The sequence below is a fragment of the Mirounga leonina genome, unplaced genomic scaffold (assembly GCF_011800145.1).
Source record: "Mirounga leonina isolate KUSES-001 unplaced genomic scaffold, KU_Mleo_1.0 Mir_357, whole genome shotgun sequence".
Taxonomy (NCBI): Eukaryota; Metazoa; Chordata; class Mammalia; order Carnivora; family Phocidae; genus Mirounga; species Mirounga leonina.
In genome coordinates, this window is record NW_023270702.1 from 5,741,507 (window position 1) to 5,762,045 (window position 20,539).

The window sequence follows — 20,539 nt, forward strand, 5'->3', positions numbered from 1 at the left end:
TATTGTTATTCTTTTCTCTTAGTATTCCTGTTTTGCATCATAATACTCTGCCATACGTATTTTAAAGCTTTCTTTAAAACTTTCCAACCTAAAATGTGGTTAAATAGCATCTTTTTTGCATTTAGGGGAAAAAAAATGATTGCTTCTTCCAAACATACTGAGGCATTAGTTGTTAACATTTCTGCCATTTGGTTTGTTGCTCTATGTCGGAAAAGTGTTTTTCTAGTGTATTGATTTGTTAGAATAGAAGATATTTTTCCTTTCAGACTGCTTGCTCATAGTGTCGTGTACAATAAATCTATTCTTTCTATAGTGTAATTTACCACCTTTTATTTTTTCACTTAGGATTTTCTGCCGTTTCTTGGCAAAAATGGCAACTAATGGTGCTGTTCTGAAGAGACTGGAACAGAAGGGTGCAGAAGCAGATCAAATTATTGACTATTTAAAGCAGCAAGTTGCTCTTCTTAAGGAGAAAGCAAGTAAGAGATTTTGCATTTTTGGAGGAGATACTTAAAATGAATTCCTATATGGACAAGAGCACAAAAACTGTGTTTACCCCATAAATATACTTCATCATCTTGATGGTAACTTTTAGATGCCTTTACTATTTTAATTTTGAGTGAAATAATATTCTGGAATTGAGATAAATTAGAATTGGTATATAGTGAATGTAATGTAGAGAAAACAATGTATTATTTTAAGAGGGCTAAAGGAAAGTTAACATTTAAAATAAGTTCATATAGAATTAAAGATTAAACTGAAGAAAATTGGGTAAAATCAAATATGAACTCAAATTTATCTCCTCTAAGAATATATACTTATATTACCCTCTACTTAAAGCATTTTCTGAAATGATTTTTACATTTTTTCCAATACGTCTTTAAGTTTTACCTAGGAATTGCTATGATATATACAAAAATATCAAATCTGAATTTCTCCTTTTAGGATTTAGGTTGATTTTTGTTTAAATATATTTTTTATTTCTCAATAACCAATGTTAATGATATGATGAAAATCCCCAAGTCTTTTAGAATAACTAATAGAAATAAATGCTTTTCTTTGCTGCATAAGATTGTGAATGGTTACAGAATCATACAGTTACTCTTCAGAATATTTTTTCTTTATTAATTCTTTTTTCTTATTTTTAAAATACTGTTTTAATTATTCCTTTTTTATGTTTTGTAAACATTTTTTCTTTAAATTCTTAAAGGATTTCTTGTTATTTTTCTTAAAATTTTTAATTTTTTTTCCATTAGTAAGATAAAGATTAGAGATGATCAGTGCTTCTGTGTGAATTTTTTCTCATATGGGTTGCTATTAGCTTGACTAGCATTTCAGTTTTGCTAATCAAAAAAAAAAAAAAAGAAAAAGGAACCCTTCTACACTTACTGCATATTTATTCTTCACCTTTATTATTTTTTGGTAGCCTATCCTGGGTGGTTCTCAGTCCCATTATTCCTATGTTACAGTAAATATTTTGTAAAATCTTTTAATACCCTGTAAAGAAAATATTTCTTAGATAAAATAACCTGCCTATATACATAATTTCAAAACATATGTTAACCGTGTATGTAAGGTAGAGGAAAATTAAGAAGAATGTAATATATAAATTGTAGTAATACTGAAAATGTGTATTTTAGTGAGTAAATACTTAGGCAGGACTGTCCTACCAGACATAGTAGAGAGTCCTATGCTGTATGGTTCCCATACATGGAATCACCAAGAATGCAGTAGATATAATGCTAATTGGTATGAGTTTGTATTTAGTTTGCCTTTATGTAGGCAACTCTGATACCAAAAACAGCTTTCAGGTATGTTTTTTGTTTATTCAGAATGATGAATAATTCTTTAAGGAAAGCTGTGAACAAAACAAAGTACAATTTACTCTCAATTTATAAGATACTTGATTTATATAGAAAATTCAGGGTGTAATGAAAATGTTTAAGAATATTTTGTGTTTATACATAAAAAAGAGTGTCAAGGCTCAAATAATTAACAGGATTTTCACCTATACAAATGTACAGTGGGTTACTAGAAAATTCTGCAGAATGTGAGACAGCTCTTCATTTTACAAGTATATCTAGCATATTTCAGGACATCTGACATTCCTGACTCCTGCCCAGTAAATGCCCAGAATGACTCCTATTATTTGTGACAACCAAAAATAACTCCCACAGATTTTAAAAATCCTACCTAGGAAGCAGTACCAACCCCACTGAGAATCACTGTTTTTCTTTTATTCTTTTGTATACCCTATTGCTCACCTTTAACACACATATCTTGAGGAAATCTTTGAAGCGGTTTCACTCCTTGAATGTTTGGCTAGCTCAGTGTCTGAAACATTAGGAGTAAAAGATTATTCAGGTACTTTTACAAGGTAATGATTAAAAAGAAAGAAATGAGAAGTTTTTTTGTGGTTTGCTATCATTAGATCTCTGGCTTTAAAAAAATAATATGTCTAATACTTGCCTCATTTTGACAGTTTATCTATGGTTGACACTTTGAGTCCAGTTCTTAAGTTGTCTTTAGCATCTTTATGGAAGCTAGGAAATGCTTCATAAACAAATTTTTTCTGTTCTGTTATTATTTCACAGGTTTTCTTCCTTTTTCTCTATGTTAATTATCATTTTATTCTAATAAATATTAATGTTTGCCAATTCCTGACATAAAGGAATTGGCAAACATTTAGTTATTGGTATTATCCTAGTTAAAGGATACTTTATACTGCTGTGCTCTTATCGGGTAGTGTTCATAAGAAACCTCTTAGAAAGCATGGCTATATCTTACCTGGATTTTCTTAATCCTAGTTTTGCAGGCAACTTTGAGAGAAGAGAAGAAACTTCGAGTTGAAAATGCTAAATTAAAGAAAGAAATTGAAGAATTGAAACAAGAGCTAATTCAGGCAGAAATTCAAAATGGAGGTAATTATATAAATGATAGGTTGTTTTGATTTATAATAATAATTATATCATTAATTGTTAAATTAGGTATTATACTTGATTTCTCATTTTATCCCCACAGTAGCCCTTCTCATGCAATCTACCTCCTCTACAGAAGAGAAAATGGAGACTTAGAAAAGGCAAATGATCTTGCCTGAGCTCATGCAAAAAGTGCAGACCCAGGGTGCAAACGCCTGTGCTTATAGTGATGTTGAGCATGTTTTCATGTATTTGTTGGCCATCTGTATGTCTTTGGAAAAATGTCTATTCAGGTCCTGTGCCCGATTTCACTGGATGATGATGATGATGATGGTGATTTTTGGTGTTGAATTGTAAAAGTTCTGTATATATTTTGGGTATTGAGCCCTTAAGAGATAGATCATTTGCAAATACCTTCTCTCATTCAGTTGGTTGCCTTTTTATTTTGTCGATGGTTTCCTTTGCTGTACAAAAGCTTTTTATTCTGGTGTAGTCCTATCAGTTTAGTTTTGTTTTTGTTTCCCTTTCCTCAAGAGATATACTTAGAAAAATGTTGCTGTAGCCAATGTCAAATTACTGCCTATGTTTTCTTCTAGGAATTTTATGGTTTCAGGTCTCACATTTAGGTCTTTAATCCATTTTGAGTTTATTTTTGTGTATTATGTAAGGAAGTGGTCCAGTTTCATTCTTTTGCATGTAGCTATCCAGTTTTCCCAACACCATTTGTTGAAGACTTTTTTCTATAGTATATTCTTACCTCATCAGGGAAATCCTATTGTATGCCTGAAACTAATATAGCTATATGTTAACTATACTTAAATTTAAAAAAAAATCTGCTTTTAATCTCTGTGCTACATATTTCAACTTGATCATCACTGTTCCCTATTAGTTATTGAAAATAACCTGTAATAATATTTAGCTGACATTTATTATGTTTTACTATATGCCAGGCACTGTGTGCCAAGTGCTTCACGTACATTATGTGTTTTATCCTTAAAATTTTGTGTACACAAATGTCCTTGTTTTATACATGAGGAAATTGAAGCCTACAGGTATAATTTGCCTGAAATCATAATTTTAAGTTAATCAACTCAGCAGGTAATTATCATTTCAATTATTATGTTGTAAATAAAATTTAAAATTTTATTGAATTATTTTAAAGGTGACTAGATAAACCTACATCATTATAAAACATTGATTATAATAGCTCTATTACAATTTCAAAGTACCATACAGAAAGGCATTTGGTTGTATTATACAAAATCCTTCCTAGGTGAGTTAAGGAGGCCCAAGTATAAAGTCTCTCTTACTACTTCCTTTAGAATTATCCTGTCAGTGAGTAAATTATTTTGAATGCTATAATATGAGCTCCACCCTTAGTGAGCTAAACAAAAGTAAGGAAAACTCAATATTATGTGTGCTTACAATTATCAACTAAAGAGAACATTGTTTATCAGTCTGATCTTTTCCAAGACAAGGAGATTTAGAATACAGGTACAGATTTAAATAAATAGTTAAAATATTAGCAATATAAAACTGCTTTCCATTTTACCAGTTCTAAAAGATTACCCTGGAACATTTTAAACTTTGATCTTATTAATGAAATGCTAAAGCACATCAACAGTTTGAATTAATGTATTGCATCCCGTCGAATGGTGAAACATTACATAAGGGTAGATGGAGTGTCACATTACTAGAAGCAAGAGCCTCTAGGGAACTTAAAAATACCTCAGAAAAGTGATCTGAATATTGGCCAGAATTTAAGCCACATCAGAATCCCTCATAAGATTATGTTTTTCCATATTCACTAGGCTATGAGAGTGTTTTTAACATTGCTGAAGGAATTTTCTTCTTAAAAAGTTGTTTTTTGAAATAGAATTATGGACACGTCTCCCCATTAATTCTGATATTGCAATGACTATTATTAAAACACTTTCCCAGTTGATTGTTCATAATATAAAAGAAAACCTGAGTGAAAAACATGCCATCTTGTCAAACCATGAGAGGATAGTCTCCTGAGACAGACTGCTTGAGTATAAATTCTTATTTTCCTACTCACTGTGTGTGATGGGCCAGTTTTTGACTTCTGTATGGCTCATGTTGATCATCTGTAAATGGGTATGTGAATAGAACTTACTGTTTTTAGGGTATTTATGAGAATTACAAAAGTTAATTCATGTAAAGCATTTCGAAAAGTGGGACATAGTCCATAATAAATACTAGTTATTATTGTGTCCATAATTTTCTCAGTTATTAGTGATTAAATGAGAATCATTTATTTAACTTTTATCATGGTTAAAATGTACTTAATTTCTTGGCAGCCTTTTTATAATCTCAGATAGTAGAGACTTGATAATCATATACAGTGAATTTTTCTTTTAAAAAGAGCTCATAATGACTTTATTTTATTTTTTGTATCAGTGAAACAAATACCATTTCCATCTGGTACTCTGCTGCAAGCTAATTCCACAGTTTCTGAAAATGTGATACAGTCTAGACCAATAACAACTATAACTTCTGATGCCAAAGAACAGATAGGAGGAGCAGAAGAAAAGAAGATGAAAGAGAAAATTGAAGTGAAAGGTATTTTTAACCTTTAAGGTTATTTGGTTCTTGACTGGTTTATCAGATGTCAACATTTTTTATAATAATAGTTGTGTCAAAAAGAAAATTGAAACCTTTATGAACTAGAATAAACAGTATGATATTGGAACATAGAAACTGGACCTATAGGATGTGTGAAGATTGACCAGGTCAATAGGGTAAGAATGTGGCATTTGAGGTAAAGTATGTTTTAACATAACTAAAAACATAGAAAGTAGAGATTAAGCGTGGGGGCCCATATGTAGTTTGGTATGACTAAACTTTAGTGTATATTCAATTTCAGAGAGGTCACAGGTAGAAAGTTAGCTTGGGACTAATTGTGATGATAGGAAAGGGATATTCTAGTCAAAGGATAATGTCTGAACTAAGGCATGGGGTATAAAAGTTTTAGGAACCCATAAAAACTGGAGTAGAAAGTGTATCACCATCCACTTAGACAGCCCGACTAGAAATCTTATAGTTAACCTCACCCTGTTGTCCTCCCTCAATTTGCTTACCTAACTGACCACCAAAACATAATTCCTATCACCAAAACGTATCTAGAACCCAGCTCCGTGGCTCCAGTTTGTTTGGTGCTACCTTTGTTCAAGTTCTCATGATCTGTCATTTGAATTAATGTTGAAGTCTCGTCTTTTCTAATTTATCCTTACCTTGCTGCTGAAGCTATTCTAACCATAAATCTGACTCCTTTTTTACCTAGTCTCCTTTACTCCTTTATAGACATCATTTTTCCAAGTATGTCTAAAAAAAGTGCTTTTATAATTCATTATACACACCTCTCATAACACTTATACTCACTTAAGAGTTTTTGGAAAATATAAAATGCATGAGGAATTTGTGAATTAACCTAAGCCAGTTTAGCATCTAACACTTGCCAGTTCCTTTTAGTAAATACCGGTAACTTTTCTTGGAAGTAGTTGGGGTTGTTCATCTTCTACATAACTTCACCACTAGGTGGTATGGTTACAATGAAAGCAAGTCAAACTAATTCTTTCACTTTATAAATTTATTAAGAAGTAGGCACAAAACAATCAGACAGCCTGTTCTAAGTAGGATGAAGTTCATACCCAAAGGAAGTTACATTGCATTTGTGACTACGGGATTAGTCAGTCTTCTAGTCAAATGAGATAGCGGAGTCTTCCTTTGTGGGAGGAAGAGGCACACCAGACCAAATGGAGCTCTATGTCTAGAATGCCTCTGTCCAGTGGTACTTCTCTGTGATAATGGAAATGCTGTATAACTGCAGTATCCAACATAGTAACTTGTAGTCACGCATTGCTACTGAACATTTTAAATGTATCTAGTATAACTAAGGAGCTGAATTTTTTATTATTTTAAATTTAAATGTAAATAGCTGTGTGTGGTTGGCAGCTACCATATTGGACAGTGCTGGAATACAGGGCTGTTCCACTGGCCTTTGGCTGCTAGAATTGCCAGATTCCAAAATTCTGTTCATGCAGAGGCTGCGGTTACCATACAGGCTTTCTAGACTGCCACATGTGAGCATCACTCATTTTTTAATGAAACATTCTTAAAGTCTTTTATGATGACTAAGTTCTTGGTAGAGATTTGGATATTTGCAGTCACCTCTGAAATGTGGATTCCTGATAAAAAGTATTTCAAATACCTAGGAAGTAGATTAAAGTTAAAAATACAGGTTGATATATAGACGTAATGTTATACTGCATTATATCAAATACATAGGTTATCACTCAAAGGTAACTGCTATTAAGATTTTTGGTGTATTTTCTTCTAGTAATTTTGTATATTTATTCCTATATCATTTGGGTTTTACCGTTAAAAAAAGTCTTTGCTAATATTTTACATGGAAAGTGGAATTTTTAAAAATTTGTTAATTAGATTAAAAATTGCCCATTATTTTGAGCTAGCTCTACCTCTTCTTTTGTAAACTGTTTTTGTATAAATTGTGAATGTCCTTACACAAAATCATTCTTTCCCACTCCAGGCAGAATTCATCTCTGTGTTTCTATGTTTCTTTGTGTATGTAATGTTTGTCACATATTCATTATGTATATCTGTCTTCCTTAAAAGAGATTTTCAGTGCCTTAGATCTCATTAAATATTTGTTCAAAGATTAAATAAAGGTAAGGCATAGTTGAAAAGGAGTGCTTCTAAGTCACAACTGCGTGCTTATCTCTACACTGCAGAGTCAGGTAAATAAGTTTTTATTTTGTTTTACATTTTTTTTCTGCTAGAGAAGCTTAATGTAAACTTAAGGACTATGAACTCTTTACAGGTTGCATTTCCACTCAGTGACCAAAGTAATCAAATGCTATAAGAGTTAGATTATCGACATATAAATAAGAGGAGGATTTTTAAAACATAATCAGAATAGGGACATAATCAGAGCCTGGGTGGCTCTTTTGCTCAGATATTTGCTGTGGATAAACCTATAGCCCTAATAAGTCTGAGAAATACAAGAAGTAGAGAAATTTGTTGTATACTTATTGGTGTGTTTAACTGAAGAGAGAAACATTTTATCAGTGAAATTATATTTGATTGTAGTTCATTCTCTTAGCTGGTACTGATTGTGGTGTTCTTCCTAAATAAAGTATTTTTCCCTTTCTAAAGAGTCACAGTAAAAATTTTAAAGGATTTTCTCCAGCTCTGTTTCGGGGAAAGGCAGACTTTCTCAATAAAGGTCCTTTTAGTAAATATCTTAAGTTTTGCAGACCATAAAGTCATTGTCACAACTACCCTGCCAGCATCCATAGACAATATGTAAATGAATGAACATAGTTTACCAACTTCTACTCTCTGTCTTTAGCTAGAGATTTAGACAGTTATTCAACTGAGAAACAGCCAAAATAGGGCTCAAGATACTATGACTTGAATAATTCTTTCTTTTGTTATTATTTAAGTGAAGGTAGGAGATAAACACTCTTTCTTTTAAAGCTCATCAGTATTGATGTTAGGGAGTTTTTTATAGTTTATCTTGTTTTTGTTTTACTTCTGATGTTTAACCATTCATAAATATTTTTTAGGAGAGAAAAAGGAGAAAAAACAGCAGTCAGTAGCAGGAAGCGCTGACTCTAAGCCAGTAGATGTTTCTCGTCTGGATCTTCGAGTTGGTTGTATCATCACTGCCAGAAAACACCCTGATGCAGATTCTTTATATGTGGAAGAAGTAGATGTTGGAGAAACAGCCCCAAGAACAGTTGTCAGTGGCCTGGTGAATCATGTTCCTCTTGAACAGGTAATCTGTACAGTTTAAATTACTTTGGCATAGATGTCACTTTTTCTTGATGTTTTTCCATATAATTTTGTATTAGGTGAGCCAGTATTGATTAGTTCATTTGATTAATTTTAATAAAATAAATTTCACCAAAAAAGTACACTAAAACTACCAAAACTTGCAGTAGCATTCTAAGTTAGGATCAAATTCATGAAGGTAGAAAGAAGAAAGATGCATTATTTTTTCTCAGTTTTTAAAATGTTTTTAGTTTGGTATTTTATGTGTAATACAGTATAAATATTTTTATCATCATTGTTATTGTCATGGAATTTTATTACTCCTTGATTTTTTTAAATCACTGTATATAAACCCAGAAAGCATCAATCTAAAAAGTAAGAACAAGTCTTCATCGTCTTTTTTTTTTTTTTCTCTTATAACTCAAGAAATATTTTCATACTTGAAGTAAAAGGAGGAGAGGGCATTATGGAGCTTAAACTTATAATTTTTAATGGGATTTATTTGTTAAAAACTAGATGTTTTGTATTTTGTTGTTACTTTGGTATTTAAAATATGTGTGTGTATGTGTGTATAGACAGACACACGTATGTATTTCCAATGACAGTGGAAAAAATTAGGCAGTAATGATTTTAATTTGGTCTTTCAAGACATCTACAGTAATTTGGAGTTATCTGTCTCTTTCTTCTGCTCCATGGTGCTTTGGAGATACTGCAAAGGCTGTAGATTTTAACATTAAAATAGTTCTGCTTCTGTGTTCATTGCTAACTCTGTTGCTTATTGGCTTTGTGAATGTGGATAAATCCCTACATACATTCATTCATTCATTCATACTTTCAGATGCAAGTATTTATTGGACACCTGCAGTATACCAGGCACTGTTCTAAACAAAGGATGTAGCAGGGAATTAAAATGATAGGTAGGTAGGTAGGTAGATAGATTTGTTTAGAAGAAAAAAAAAATCCTGCCTTTGTGAAGCTCACAATTCTATGGGGGAGTCAGAAGATCATGATATATAGTATATTAAATAGTGGTAAGTATTAAAAGAAAGAATTTAAGAGTTGTTGGAATTAGGATGATGTCGTTTTGTGTAAAGTGGTTAGGGAAGGCGTTATAAAGAAAATGACTTTAAGTAAAGCTCTCAGAAAATGAAGGAAAGTCCTATGTCCCTGGTAGAAGAGTATTTCAGGCAGTTCTAAGTTGGATATATGCCTGGCATGTTTAAAGAACAGCAGGAAAAGCAGTGTCATTATAGCAGAGTAAATAAGGGGGAATGTCATGCAATATGAAATCAGAAATAAGGATGCCAAATGACATAGGATCTTATAGATCACTGTGAAGACTAGCTTTTATTCTGAGTGAGATGAAAGCCATTGGAAAACTGTGGAGCTAAGGAGAAATGTAGTCTGCCTCATATATTGATAGGATCATCTGGCTGCTCTGTTGAGGGGAGAAAAATGGAAATAAGGAGATTAGTGAAGAAGTTTTTCTTATCTATAAAAAAAGATAGACTTGGTCCACGTGTGTGCTTTTTTTTTTTTTTCCTGTTTAACATGCATCTTGTGTAGGACCAGGACTTCTTCATAACTACTTATGAAGTTAGGTTCATAAGAAGCCCTGGAGAAAAGAACCAATTGATCTTGAGCCAACTCAAATTGGAAAAACTTCTCCTCCTTTGGGCTTCATCTTTTTTGTTCCCATGAGTTGCAGACAATATCTTCTCTTCCAAAAGCTGTCATTCATAGCCTTAAGCAAAGCTATTTATATACACATCTGTATCTAACCTATCAAGGCAGTAATATTAAACATTGTATAAAGTAGGAGCACCTTGTACTGTGTAGATTTGTGTATTTTTCCAAGGTAAAGGTCCATGGATATCATCTGTTGCCTTAACAATTGCATATAGCTAACCCTCTTGTTTTTTCTTAAACAAATTTGCTGTAACTGTTTTTTCCTAAAGTGGCAATTTAAATTATTTGTATGAAGATCTTATTCATGAAGATGTCCGAAAAGGGGGCCTCTTGAATCTGAGTCTTAGGCCTATTATTATTATTGTTATTATTTTAAATCATAGAATCAATAAATTTGCCATAACATTTGTTTATAAAACCATTTTTTATTTAGAATGTGCCTTTTCTCTTCTCCTGCAGTGATAGTTCTCTTTTATGCCATTTTATTTTAAGCCTATTGAAAGGATATAAACAGTTGTGTACCTGTTTTTGCTAATTGGGAAAAATAATTAAGACACTTCAACTTTTGAAGATTAAAGAAATCTTTATTCACTTCTATAACAAATTGTAGAAATAGCCCTAAATGTTAATTGCAGTGTACATGATGCTTGAGTAGTTAAATGATCAGCAGTATTTTTTTTTTGATACTTGTTATTGAAGTCTGTTTGACTTGCAATGTTATATTAATTTCAGGTGTACAATTGTTTCAGTGATGTAACATTTCTGTGCATTATTCAGTGCTCACCACAATAAGTGTAGTCATCATGCAAAATTACTAAAATATTGACTATATTCCCTATGCTGTACTCTTCATCTCCATGACTTATTTATTTTATAACTGAAAGCTTGCACCTCTTAATCCCCTTCATTTATTTTGCCCATCCTCCCATCCACTTCCCTTGTGACTACAAGTTTGTTCTCTGTATTTAAGAGTCTGTTGTTTATTTCTTTTGTGTTTTAGATCCTACATGTAAGTAAAATCGTAACAGGATTTCTTTCTCTGTTTGATATATTTCACTTAGCATAATACCGTCTAGGTCCATCCATGTTGTATCACATGGCAAGATTTCATTCTCTTTTGTGGCTAAGTAATATTTCATTATATCTATATTTACATTATGTACATTACACACACACACACACACACACACACCCCTTTATCCATTCATCTATCTGGACACTGGGATCGCTTCCATATTTTGGCTATTATAGATAATCCTGCAGCAAATACAGAGGTGCATATATCTTTTTGAATTAAGGTTTTCATTTTCTTTGGGTAAATACCCAGTGGTAGAATTATTGTATCATATGGTATTTCTATTTTCAGTTTTTTGAGGAACCTCCATACTGGTTTCCACAGTGGTTGCACTGGTTTATTTACATTTCCATCAACACTGCATGAGAGTTCTTTTTTCTCCACATGCTTGCCAACACTTATTTCTTGGCTTTTTGATAGTAGCAATTCTGCTTGGTGTGAGGTGATATCTCACTGTGGTTTTGAATTGTATTTCCCCAATGAATAGTGATGTGAGCATTTTTTCATGTATCTGTTGGCCATCTGTATGTCTTCTTTGGAAAAATATCTACTCAGGCCCTCTGCCCATTTTTAATTGGATTGTTTGTGGGGGTTTTTTTTGGTGTCAAATTGTGTAAGTTCTTTATATATTTTGGATATTAATCCCTTATGGGATATATCATTTGCAAATGTCTTCTCCCATTCGGTAGATTGCCTTTTTGTTTTGATGATGTTTCCTTTGATGTGCAAAAGCTTTTTATTTCGGTATAGTCCCAATAGTTTAATTTTGCTTTTGTTACCCTTGCCTCAGGAGACATTATCTAGAAAAATGTTTCTATGGCCTGTGTCAAAGAAATTACTGCTTTTATAGTTTCAGATCTTAGAGTTAGGTCTTTAATCCATTTGAGTTTACTTTTGTGTATGGTATAAGAAGGTGGTCCAGTTTCATTCTTTTGCATGTTCCCAGCACCAAATATTGAAAAAAAACCTCTTTTTTCCATTATATATTCTTGCCTCCTTTGTCATAGATTTTCTGGGCTGTCTATTCTATTCCATTGACCTATATGTCTGTTTTTGTATGAAGAAGACACTGTTTTGATTACTACAGCTTTGTAGTGTATCTTGAAATCTGGGATTATGATATCTACAGTTTTGTTCTTTTTCAAGATTGCTCTGGCTGAGGATATGCTTATGGCTAGAATGACTTTCTTTGATGCCTGTTCTTGATTGGGCAGGGTTTACTTCCAGTGCTGTTAAGGGGCTTGTGAGCTCAGTGGTGGGCCAGCACTCATCTTAGCTGTTTGCAGTTAGCCTCTGCAACAGGCATATGAAGGGCAAAGCTTGCTCCCCGCGCAGCCTACAAAGAGGCCTTCTTGCGGGAATTGTGGTTATGCTGGTGTGTAGGGTTATCTCCCCTTCTTTTCAGGGCACTAGTCACTTTGGAGTGGTCTAAGCCCTTGCCGGCCTGCTGTGTAGGATCTGCTTTGGAAGGGCATTTCCTGATGCAGGTAGATTGGGGTACTTGGCTGCAGGGAATGCTGGGCTGGGGGGCATGTGGTGTTGGTAAGTTAGATGAAGAGGGATAATACTGGCTCCTGCAAGCTTCAGACCATCTAGGGCACAGAGGGCAAGAAAAATGATGTCTTTCCCAGAGATATTTCCTATAGATCTCTGCCTCTCTAGCACATCCTAAGATTAGTCAATAAATCTCCTTCACATATACCTCAGGCACTTTCCAAACTGCTGCTTTTGCACTGTGTCTAGTGATGGCTCTTTTAGTGTGGAGACTCGATTTACTGTCACCCCCCTGGTTTTCCCAGTTAAGTCCTGCTGATTTTTAAAGCTTCTGGAGTTAAGTCCTGCTGATTTTCAAAGTCAGGTGTTATGAAGACTCATTTTCCCAGTTTGGGTCCATTTGACCCCCTCACTCCTCTGTGTTTGTGATAGCCCTCCTGTTTGTGGTTATTTGCCAGGGTCCCTGACTGTGTCCCCACTCTTTCTATCCTTTTCGATGTTGTCTTCTCTCTAGCTGTGGATGATCTATTCTGTCAGTCTTCAGGTTGATTTCAGTTGGTTGCAGTAGATGTAGTTATTTCATTGGTGTGTCCATGGGACTAGGTAAGCTCAGGATCCTCCTACTCCGTACCTTCCCAAGAGTGATAGAGTCCCAAGAGTAATTTTTAAACTAAGAAATATGCATAGTACTGGAAATGCAGGGAGAAAAAGGATTGTTCATTTATTTTAGTGCTAACACTAAGCTAAATGCTTTACATACATGTTACAATTTAATCCAAGAGTTGGCTTTTTAAATTTGGTATCATTTTCCTCATTTTGTGAAGAAAAACAATTCAACTTTATATAATCTCATTGCTAGTACATGGCAGCTAAATTCAAAACCAAATCTGTTTCAGTCTAAAATTTCTTTTACTGAAAAGTCTTGCCTCTGCTCCTTCAGCTATAATGTGCTGTCAGTTTGTGGAATTTTTTTTCATGTTTTTGTATAACTTCATAACAACAATAAAAGATTTTGGACACAGAGACAAAGATACGTCTACAAAAATAGAATATTTTATATTTAGCATATTAGATGTACCTTAATGTATTCTAGGTATGATAATCTAAATCTCTGTACATTTTTAATCACCAGTTTATGTTTCACACAGATGCAAAATCGGATGGTGATTTTACTTTGTAACCTGAAACCTGCAAAGATGAGGGGAGTAATATCTCAAGCAATGGTAATGTGTGCTAGTTCACCTGAGAAGGTTGAAATCTTGGCACCTCCTAATGGGTCTGTTCCCGGAGACAGAATTGTTTTTGATGCTTTTCCTGGTAAGTATTAGTCATTATTTAAAGCAGTTTGGGAACCATTGTTTTCTTCTAATGTTTAGTTTAGAATCAGTCTTGTGTATGACTCCAAGGCTTTACCTTAAGTGACCATTATTATTGAGATTTTATTATTGAGTTTCTTCAGATTGGTTCGAGATGGCACAGTAAACACAACCATCTAAACATCACCCTCCCCATGAATGCACACATTGCATAAAATACTAGAGTTTGCTCTAGGGAAAATGCTAATAATACTTACATAGCAGAAGAGTGTGATATGGATAGAGAACTAATTAATGTGCTGCAGAGTCTTTGAAGCTATAGATTATCTCAGACTGCAGCACAGAAAAACAAAAAGAAAAGTTCATACATGGGAAAGAAATGTATAATTCTCAAAGTCCATCTAATAATGTACTTGCATATGCTATTACCTGACTTTAGGATATAAAGGAAAAACTCTGAGTTAAAACTTTTATTTATTGTAATAATCTCAAAGGAAGTTGCTTTTCATTTTGCTTGTTTTCTCCAGTAAAATGCTTCTGAGACAGATGAAGCTTCATAATATACTTAAAAGTTTCTTCAAATAGGTCTTTGAAGCAAAAGAGAACTTGTCAGATACAGAATAACTATTTCCTTCATAAAAGGAAGTGGAAATAGTTAGAAATCAAAAGATTGCATTTACTTAAAGGATGTTCATTTGACTAGAATAATGGGGAAAGTAGAAATAAATTAGGCTAACAGGGAGAATCAGGTCTAAAAGTCAGAATTGATTTGGAGATATATTTACAGAAACAGCTGAGTTTTAATAGCATAGCAAGGCTGATGTGATTAGATGGGCCTGCTTTTTTAATCCTATGTTAACTGTATTATGTTTGATAAAATATTAGGATATGAAGGATTTTAACATTGGACTAAGATAGAAAATATGTATGAAAGCATGGGTTCATTTTCTTGAAATTCACATCCCCCCTCCTAATCAAAAGTAGACTAATGTAAAAAACACAGAAATTGTTGAGCAAGTATCTGTGGCTTTGAATGGATGTATATGTCTTGAACCTTGGTAGATTGGAAACCATAATGGTCTGTGCTCTAAGACTCTTTCTTGTTGAACGAGGTTTTGGGAAAATCCCATTTAGAATCATTTCTTAAAGCAGCATGATGGCTTTTGGTTCTAGGAGCAAATGATTACCACTCGGCTACCACAATATCAAAACACTTCCCCCAAACCTCACACTTGGGGGTAAATCATCATTTGTATACCTGACAAACCTGAAATTCTATTGAGAAGTCTTAACTCACTAAATTGGAATAGAATGACAATAAAAGTAAACTTTTAAGATTCAGCATGCATTTTTAAAAAAGGAAATTCTGTTTACCTTTCCAAGTTAACATTTGCCTTCCTTTCTAAAATTTAAACACTTAAGATTTAGTATGTTTTCTTTACGTTTTATTTTCTGATGTAAATTGTAGAGTTACATGCTTAGAACTGGAAGAAATCATATACTTTAACCCACTATTTTACAGATTTGGTTTGAGGCCCAACAAAACTTAGCTACTTGCTTAAGGTTATATAGAGTTTAGTGAAGGGATCAAACAATAAGTGTGCTGGAATTTCTAATACTATAGCACTTTTGTTTGTTGATTGCTGCTTGCTGTGAATTAATATGGATTATTTCATTAGTGAAGGCTTATAATTCATTCCTTTATCTCAAAGAATTAACAGGTAATATTTCAGCACTTGAATCAGGTTTACCTGAATGCTACTGTTGAGTAAATTGAAAGATTTTCTTTAGTTAGTCAATGACTCAGCATTAGAGATGCTAGTAGCCCCATATGAATTTCTTGTCTTCACTATATTCTTTAATCTGTCCGTTTAGCTATTTGTGTGTTTATATTTACATTGTTCCAAAGTCTGATATTTCCTGCAAATTCATAGTTTCCCTTGTGCCTCAGCACATGGATTTGTGGAGAAGGTAAGAAAAATAGTTGTAAAGTGAAAGAAGCAAAAACTTAACCTTTAAAATAGCCCGCGAGGTTATTTTCTTATCACTTGTAATAGCTTAACCAAGGTGAACAGCATCAAGTAATTGATAAATTTTAGGATGTGAGGTCTGTTAATGCTCATCTTGCTTATGCTTCCATATCAGTTGCTTCTGTAGCAGTAAACCTGAAAGGAGGTAACAGTTAATACTACACAACAGGCCATTACTTTCACTTTTTTTTTTTTCTTTTTCCAGTGAGAGCCATGGTTTATCAGTGCTTTATTTCTCAGCATCTGTTTTACATTTTAAAGCTTAAGGTGTCTGCTGGTACATTTTGATGTTCACTTGATGTGCTCAGTGTCTGGAAAATTACATTTCATGTTATGTAAAGTGTGGTATAGAAATTGCAGTTGGGGCTCAAACCTTTGAAGTGCTATTTGGCCTTGAAAAGGCTTTTACCCTAACAACTATTTATTCCAACTACAAATTCAAAAAAGTACATAGAGTTTAGAAGATGCCAAATAATATTTTTATAACAATGGATAGAAACCCTCACCACCCAGTACTTTTTAAATTTTCAGTGTGTGGAGCTATGCATTTTAGTTTAGTTTTCTTTTTTTTTAAGATTTTATTTATTTATTTGACCGAGAGAGACAGAGCGAGAGCAGGAACAGAAGCAGGGGGAGTGGGAGAGGGAGAAGCAGGCTCTCCACGGAGCAGGGAGCCTGATGCGGGGCTCCATCCCAGGACCCTGGGACCATGACCTGAGCCGAAGGCAGACGCTTAATGACTGAGCCACCCAGGCGCCCTATGCATTTTAGTATTTGAATGTGGTAACTACTCCCAAAAGCACCAAGCAAAAACAGCGTGAAAATAATATAGCCAGAAGACAGTGGCAGCGACAGCCACTTTTTGACGGTGCACTGTTTTGTCTAGTAATAAGTGAGAATTTGTATTCAGACTTTTAACTTCCAAGATCATGTTTATTTCTTTTGATATTGTCTTATTAATAAATGTAATCAATGGTTATTACAAAGCATGTATGATATATGCAAGTGTTGAATTTTTCGATCCATTTATTATTAAAAAAGATATTTGTCTAAATTTGATTTTTCAAACTTGTCTGTATTTGATTCTTCTCTCCAAAACCCATTTCAATCAGGTTTCTCTGCTCACTGTTTTCCCAGAACTATTCTGATCAAGATCATGAATTAATCTCGTAGCTAAATATCCATGGCTAGTTTTTAGTCTTTTTCTTAACTAACTTGGTTTCTGGCACCACATTCACCTGGCGGTCCCCTCATTGGCTGCCCTTCTTATCTCCTTTGCTGATTCTTCCTCACCTCCCTGACCTCTTAACATTGAAGCGTCCTAGACCTTGGTCTTTGCCCTCTTCTCTTTCTTTCCACACTTGGCCTCTTCTGTTTTCCTTTCCATGTTCATTTTTTTGGCTATTTTATCCAGTCATTTATCTGGCTGCCTACTCGACTTTTTCACTAACATATACCAAGGAAGAATACATATCCCCATCTTTCCCCTAGAATTCCCTTTTTCCATAGTATTTCCCATCTTATCTGATAGGAACTCCATTCTCTCAACTTCTTTTTATTTTCTCACATATCTTCTTCAGAAAATCCTAGTACTTGTACCTTTTGAGCATATCTAGAATCATTCTCATCTACACCACTACCACTTGGGTCTTTGTGCCAACATCTCTTGTTGGGAAGTCAAAACCTTCTAAATGGTCTCCCTTGCCCTTCTTCCATCTATTTTCAATGATAGCAGGGAGATTGATGTAAGTCAGATTGTATTACTCCTCTGCTCACAACTATTAAAAAGCTTTTCATTAGACCCAGAGTACAAGCCCAAGTTCTTAAAGTGGCTTCCCATTATCTCCATTTACCTCATGTACTCCACAAACCTTCATTGATCACTCCAGTTGAGCTCTTTCCCCAATTAGCTACATGACTTGGTTCCTCATCCTACTGAAATCTTTTAAATGTTATCTTTTTTGTTTTTTCTTCAAAACACTTATCATCATCTAATATACTATACATTATTATTATCTGCCCACACAAAAATGTAAGCATCATGAAATCAAGATTTCTGGGTTTTTTGTTGTGGTGGTTATTCACTGCTATATTCCTAGCATCTAGAAAAATGCATGGCATAGAGTAGGAACTCAATAAATTGGTTAATGAATAGACAGAAAGAAACATACTAGTAAAACATGTAAAGAAAACCAACAACACCCGCCCCCACCCCCCACCAGTATTTAGAGAACAGGCCTGAGCATCTGCCTTTGTTATTGTCAAGATTATTCCTCGAACCACCAAACCACTTTTCTCTGTTGATTAGCTTTGTAAAATTAATTCACTTTTTTTCTTTTAGATTTTATTTCTTTATTTGAGAGAAAAAGAGAGAGCACAAATGGGGGGAGGGGCAGAGGGAGAAGGACAAGCAGACTCCCCGCTGAGCAGGAGCCTACCACAGGGCTCTATCCTGGGACCCTGAGATCATGACCTGAGTGGAAGTTAGACACTTAACTGACTGAGCCACTCAGGCACCCCAAATTAATTGACTTTTATTTGCCAAGTTATACTTTAGCTTTTGTGCCATAGTTACAATTTTTAGCAATAATCAGTTATTATATCTCAGAAATTCAGTTAATTAAACATAAAATAATTCTGTTACTGCTAGGCTTTTTATGGACATGGCAGATATCAAAGAGAAGCTGATTATCAATGAGCATTCTGTGTAAAAGAATGGCCTAATTAAAATGAGGTTTCTGGTTCTTATTCCAGACTTGTGAATGCCTGGGACTTTGGAATTTGGATTTATTGCTTTTTGTAGGTTTTAAATTCTAAGAAGGTGGTCATAGCTTTTTACATCTGTACAAACTCCTCTCTGAACTATTTCCTATTGCCTGTGTGCTTTGTTTACAATGAATTGGCCTAAAATAGTGTCTGAAAGATTAGTTCTCTTACATTATGTGTAACCATTCCAAATGGTGATTACTAGCATGTGTTTAGCAATTTCAGAGTTTCTGCAGTTTTTAGGTTTAAGAACTTTTATTGATATCATTTAACTTCTTTGGATAACCATGTCAAAAAGGAAAAAAAGGAAAGTAAGATTAGAAGGACATAATACACAGGAATGATGAAAGACTTCTCTGGACAATATAGTTCATTAAAAAACAATTGTTTAGGGACGGCTGGGTGGCTCAGTCGGTTAAGCATCTGCCTTCGGCTCAGGTCATGATCCCAGGGTTCTGGGATCGAGTCCCGCATCAGGCTCCCTGCTCACCGGCGAGCCTACTTCTCCCTCTCTCACTCCCCCTGCTTGTGTTCCCTCTCTAGCAGTCTCTCTCTCTCTGTCAAATAAATAAATAAAATCTTAAAAAAAAATTGTTTAAAATATTAGGTATGTTTTTCATGGTAGGTGATTTAAACTTGCATTTCAAACTAGCTTTATACCCTACCAAGTAGTATATTATTGAGAAACATTTTGAGTAAGCCAGAAAGTTAACACTGCATCCAAGACTTTTCAACTCTAATTTATATTCAGTTATCCTAATGTGACAAGTTCTAATTATAATCTCAAAATTTTATTTGTCTGAATCATGTTTCATTTATTGAATAAAGTTTCACAACTACATTCAGAGTGTTCAGGTATTGAGTCTGGTGTGTTGAAAGCAACAGTCAAGCTTTAGAGGTTCCTCTTAGTAGTTTCTAGTTTATATTTAGTTCAAGTCTTTGTTCCTGGAAAATTATTAGTCTTAGTTAAGAAGTTAAAGCTTCAGATCTTGACTCCACAGTGCTGGGTGACCTGGGAACCTTTCTGAGGCTTATCTTTTTTATCTATAAGGAGTTTTTAATGTTATCTATTTTGTGTGGGTTTTGTGAGGTTTAACTTTTGAAACACTTAACTACCTACCTGATATTTAAGTTCTTAGCTGTAACCTTTGTGCCTCAATTTCCTCATCTGTAAAATGGGGGTAATTAATAGTATTTGTGTACTGAGAGGATTGAATGAGTAAATATATGTAAAGAAAGCACTTAGTGTACTGACGGCCCATAGTAAGCGCTATGTGTTATGTATTATGAATATTATTTTTTATACATGTCAATATCTTCCTAGATCTGAGAAGCTTAGTTTTGTGCTGCATCACAGTTTTTTTGTATTTGGGGCTTATGTCTGCATTTAGCAAGAACCCATACAATCTATACTCTTGATAAGAAACTTACACA

At 34.0% G+C, this 20,539-nt stretch overlaps 1 protein-coding gene across 2 annotated transcripts in view; it reads left to right on the top strand.

The window, feature by feature from the left end:
- The window catches only part of AIMP1 (aminoacyl tRNA synthetase complex interacting multifunctional protein 1), a 37,529-nt gene that overhangs the window by 14,600 nt on the left and 2,390 nt on the right, over window positions 1-20,539 (top strand). For both annotated transcript variants that reach the window (XM_035030236.1, XM_035030237.1), the window contains 5 exons: window positions 346-479; window positions 2,808-2,921; window positions 5,340-5,501; window positions 8,528-8,739; window positions 14,142-14,310. In XM_035030236.1, coding sequence (XP_034886127.1) covers window positions 346-479; window positions 2,808-2,921; window positions 5,340-5,501; window positions 8,528-8,739; window positions 14,142-14,310 — 791 coding nt within the window. The remainder of the gene's footprint in view (window positions 1-345; window positions 480-2,807; window positions 2,922-5,339; window positions 5,502-8,527; window positions 8,740-14,141; window positions 14,311-20,539) is intronic.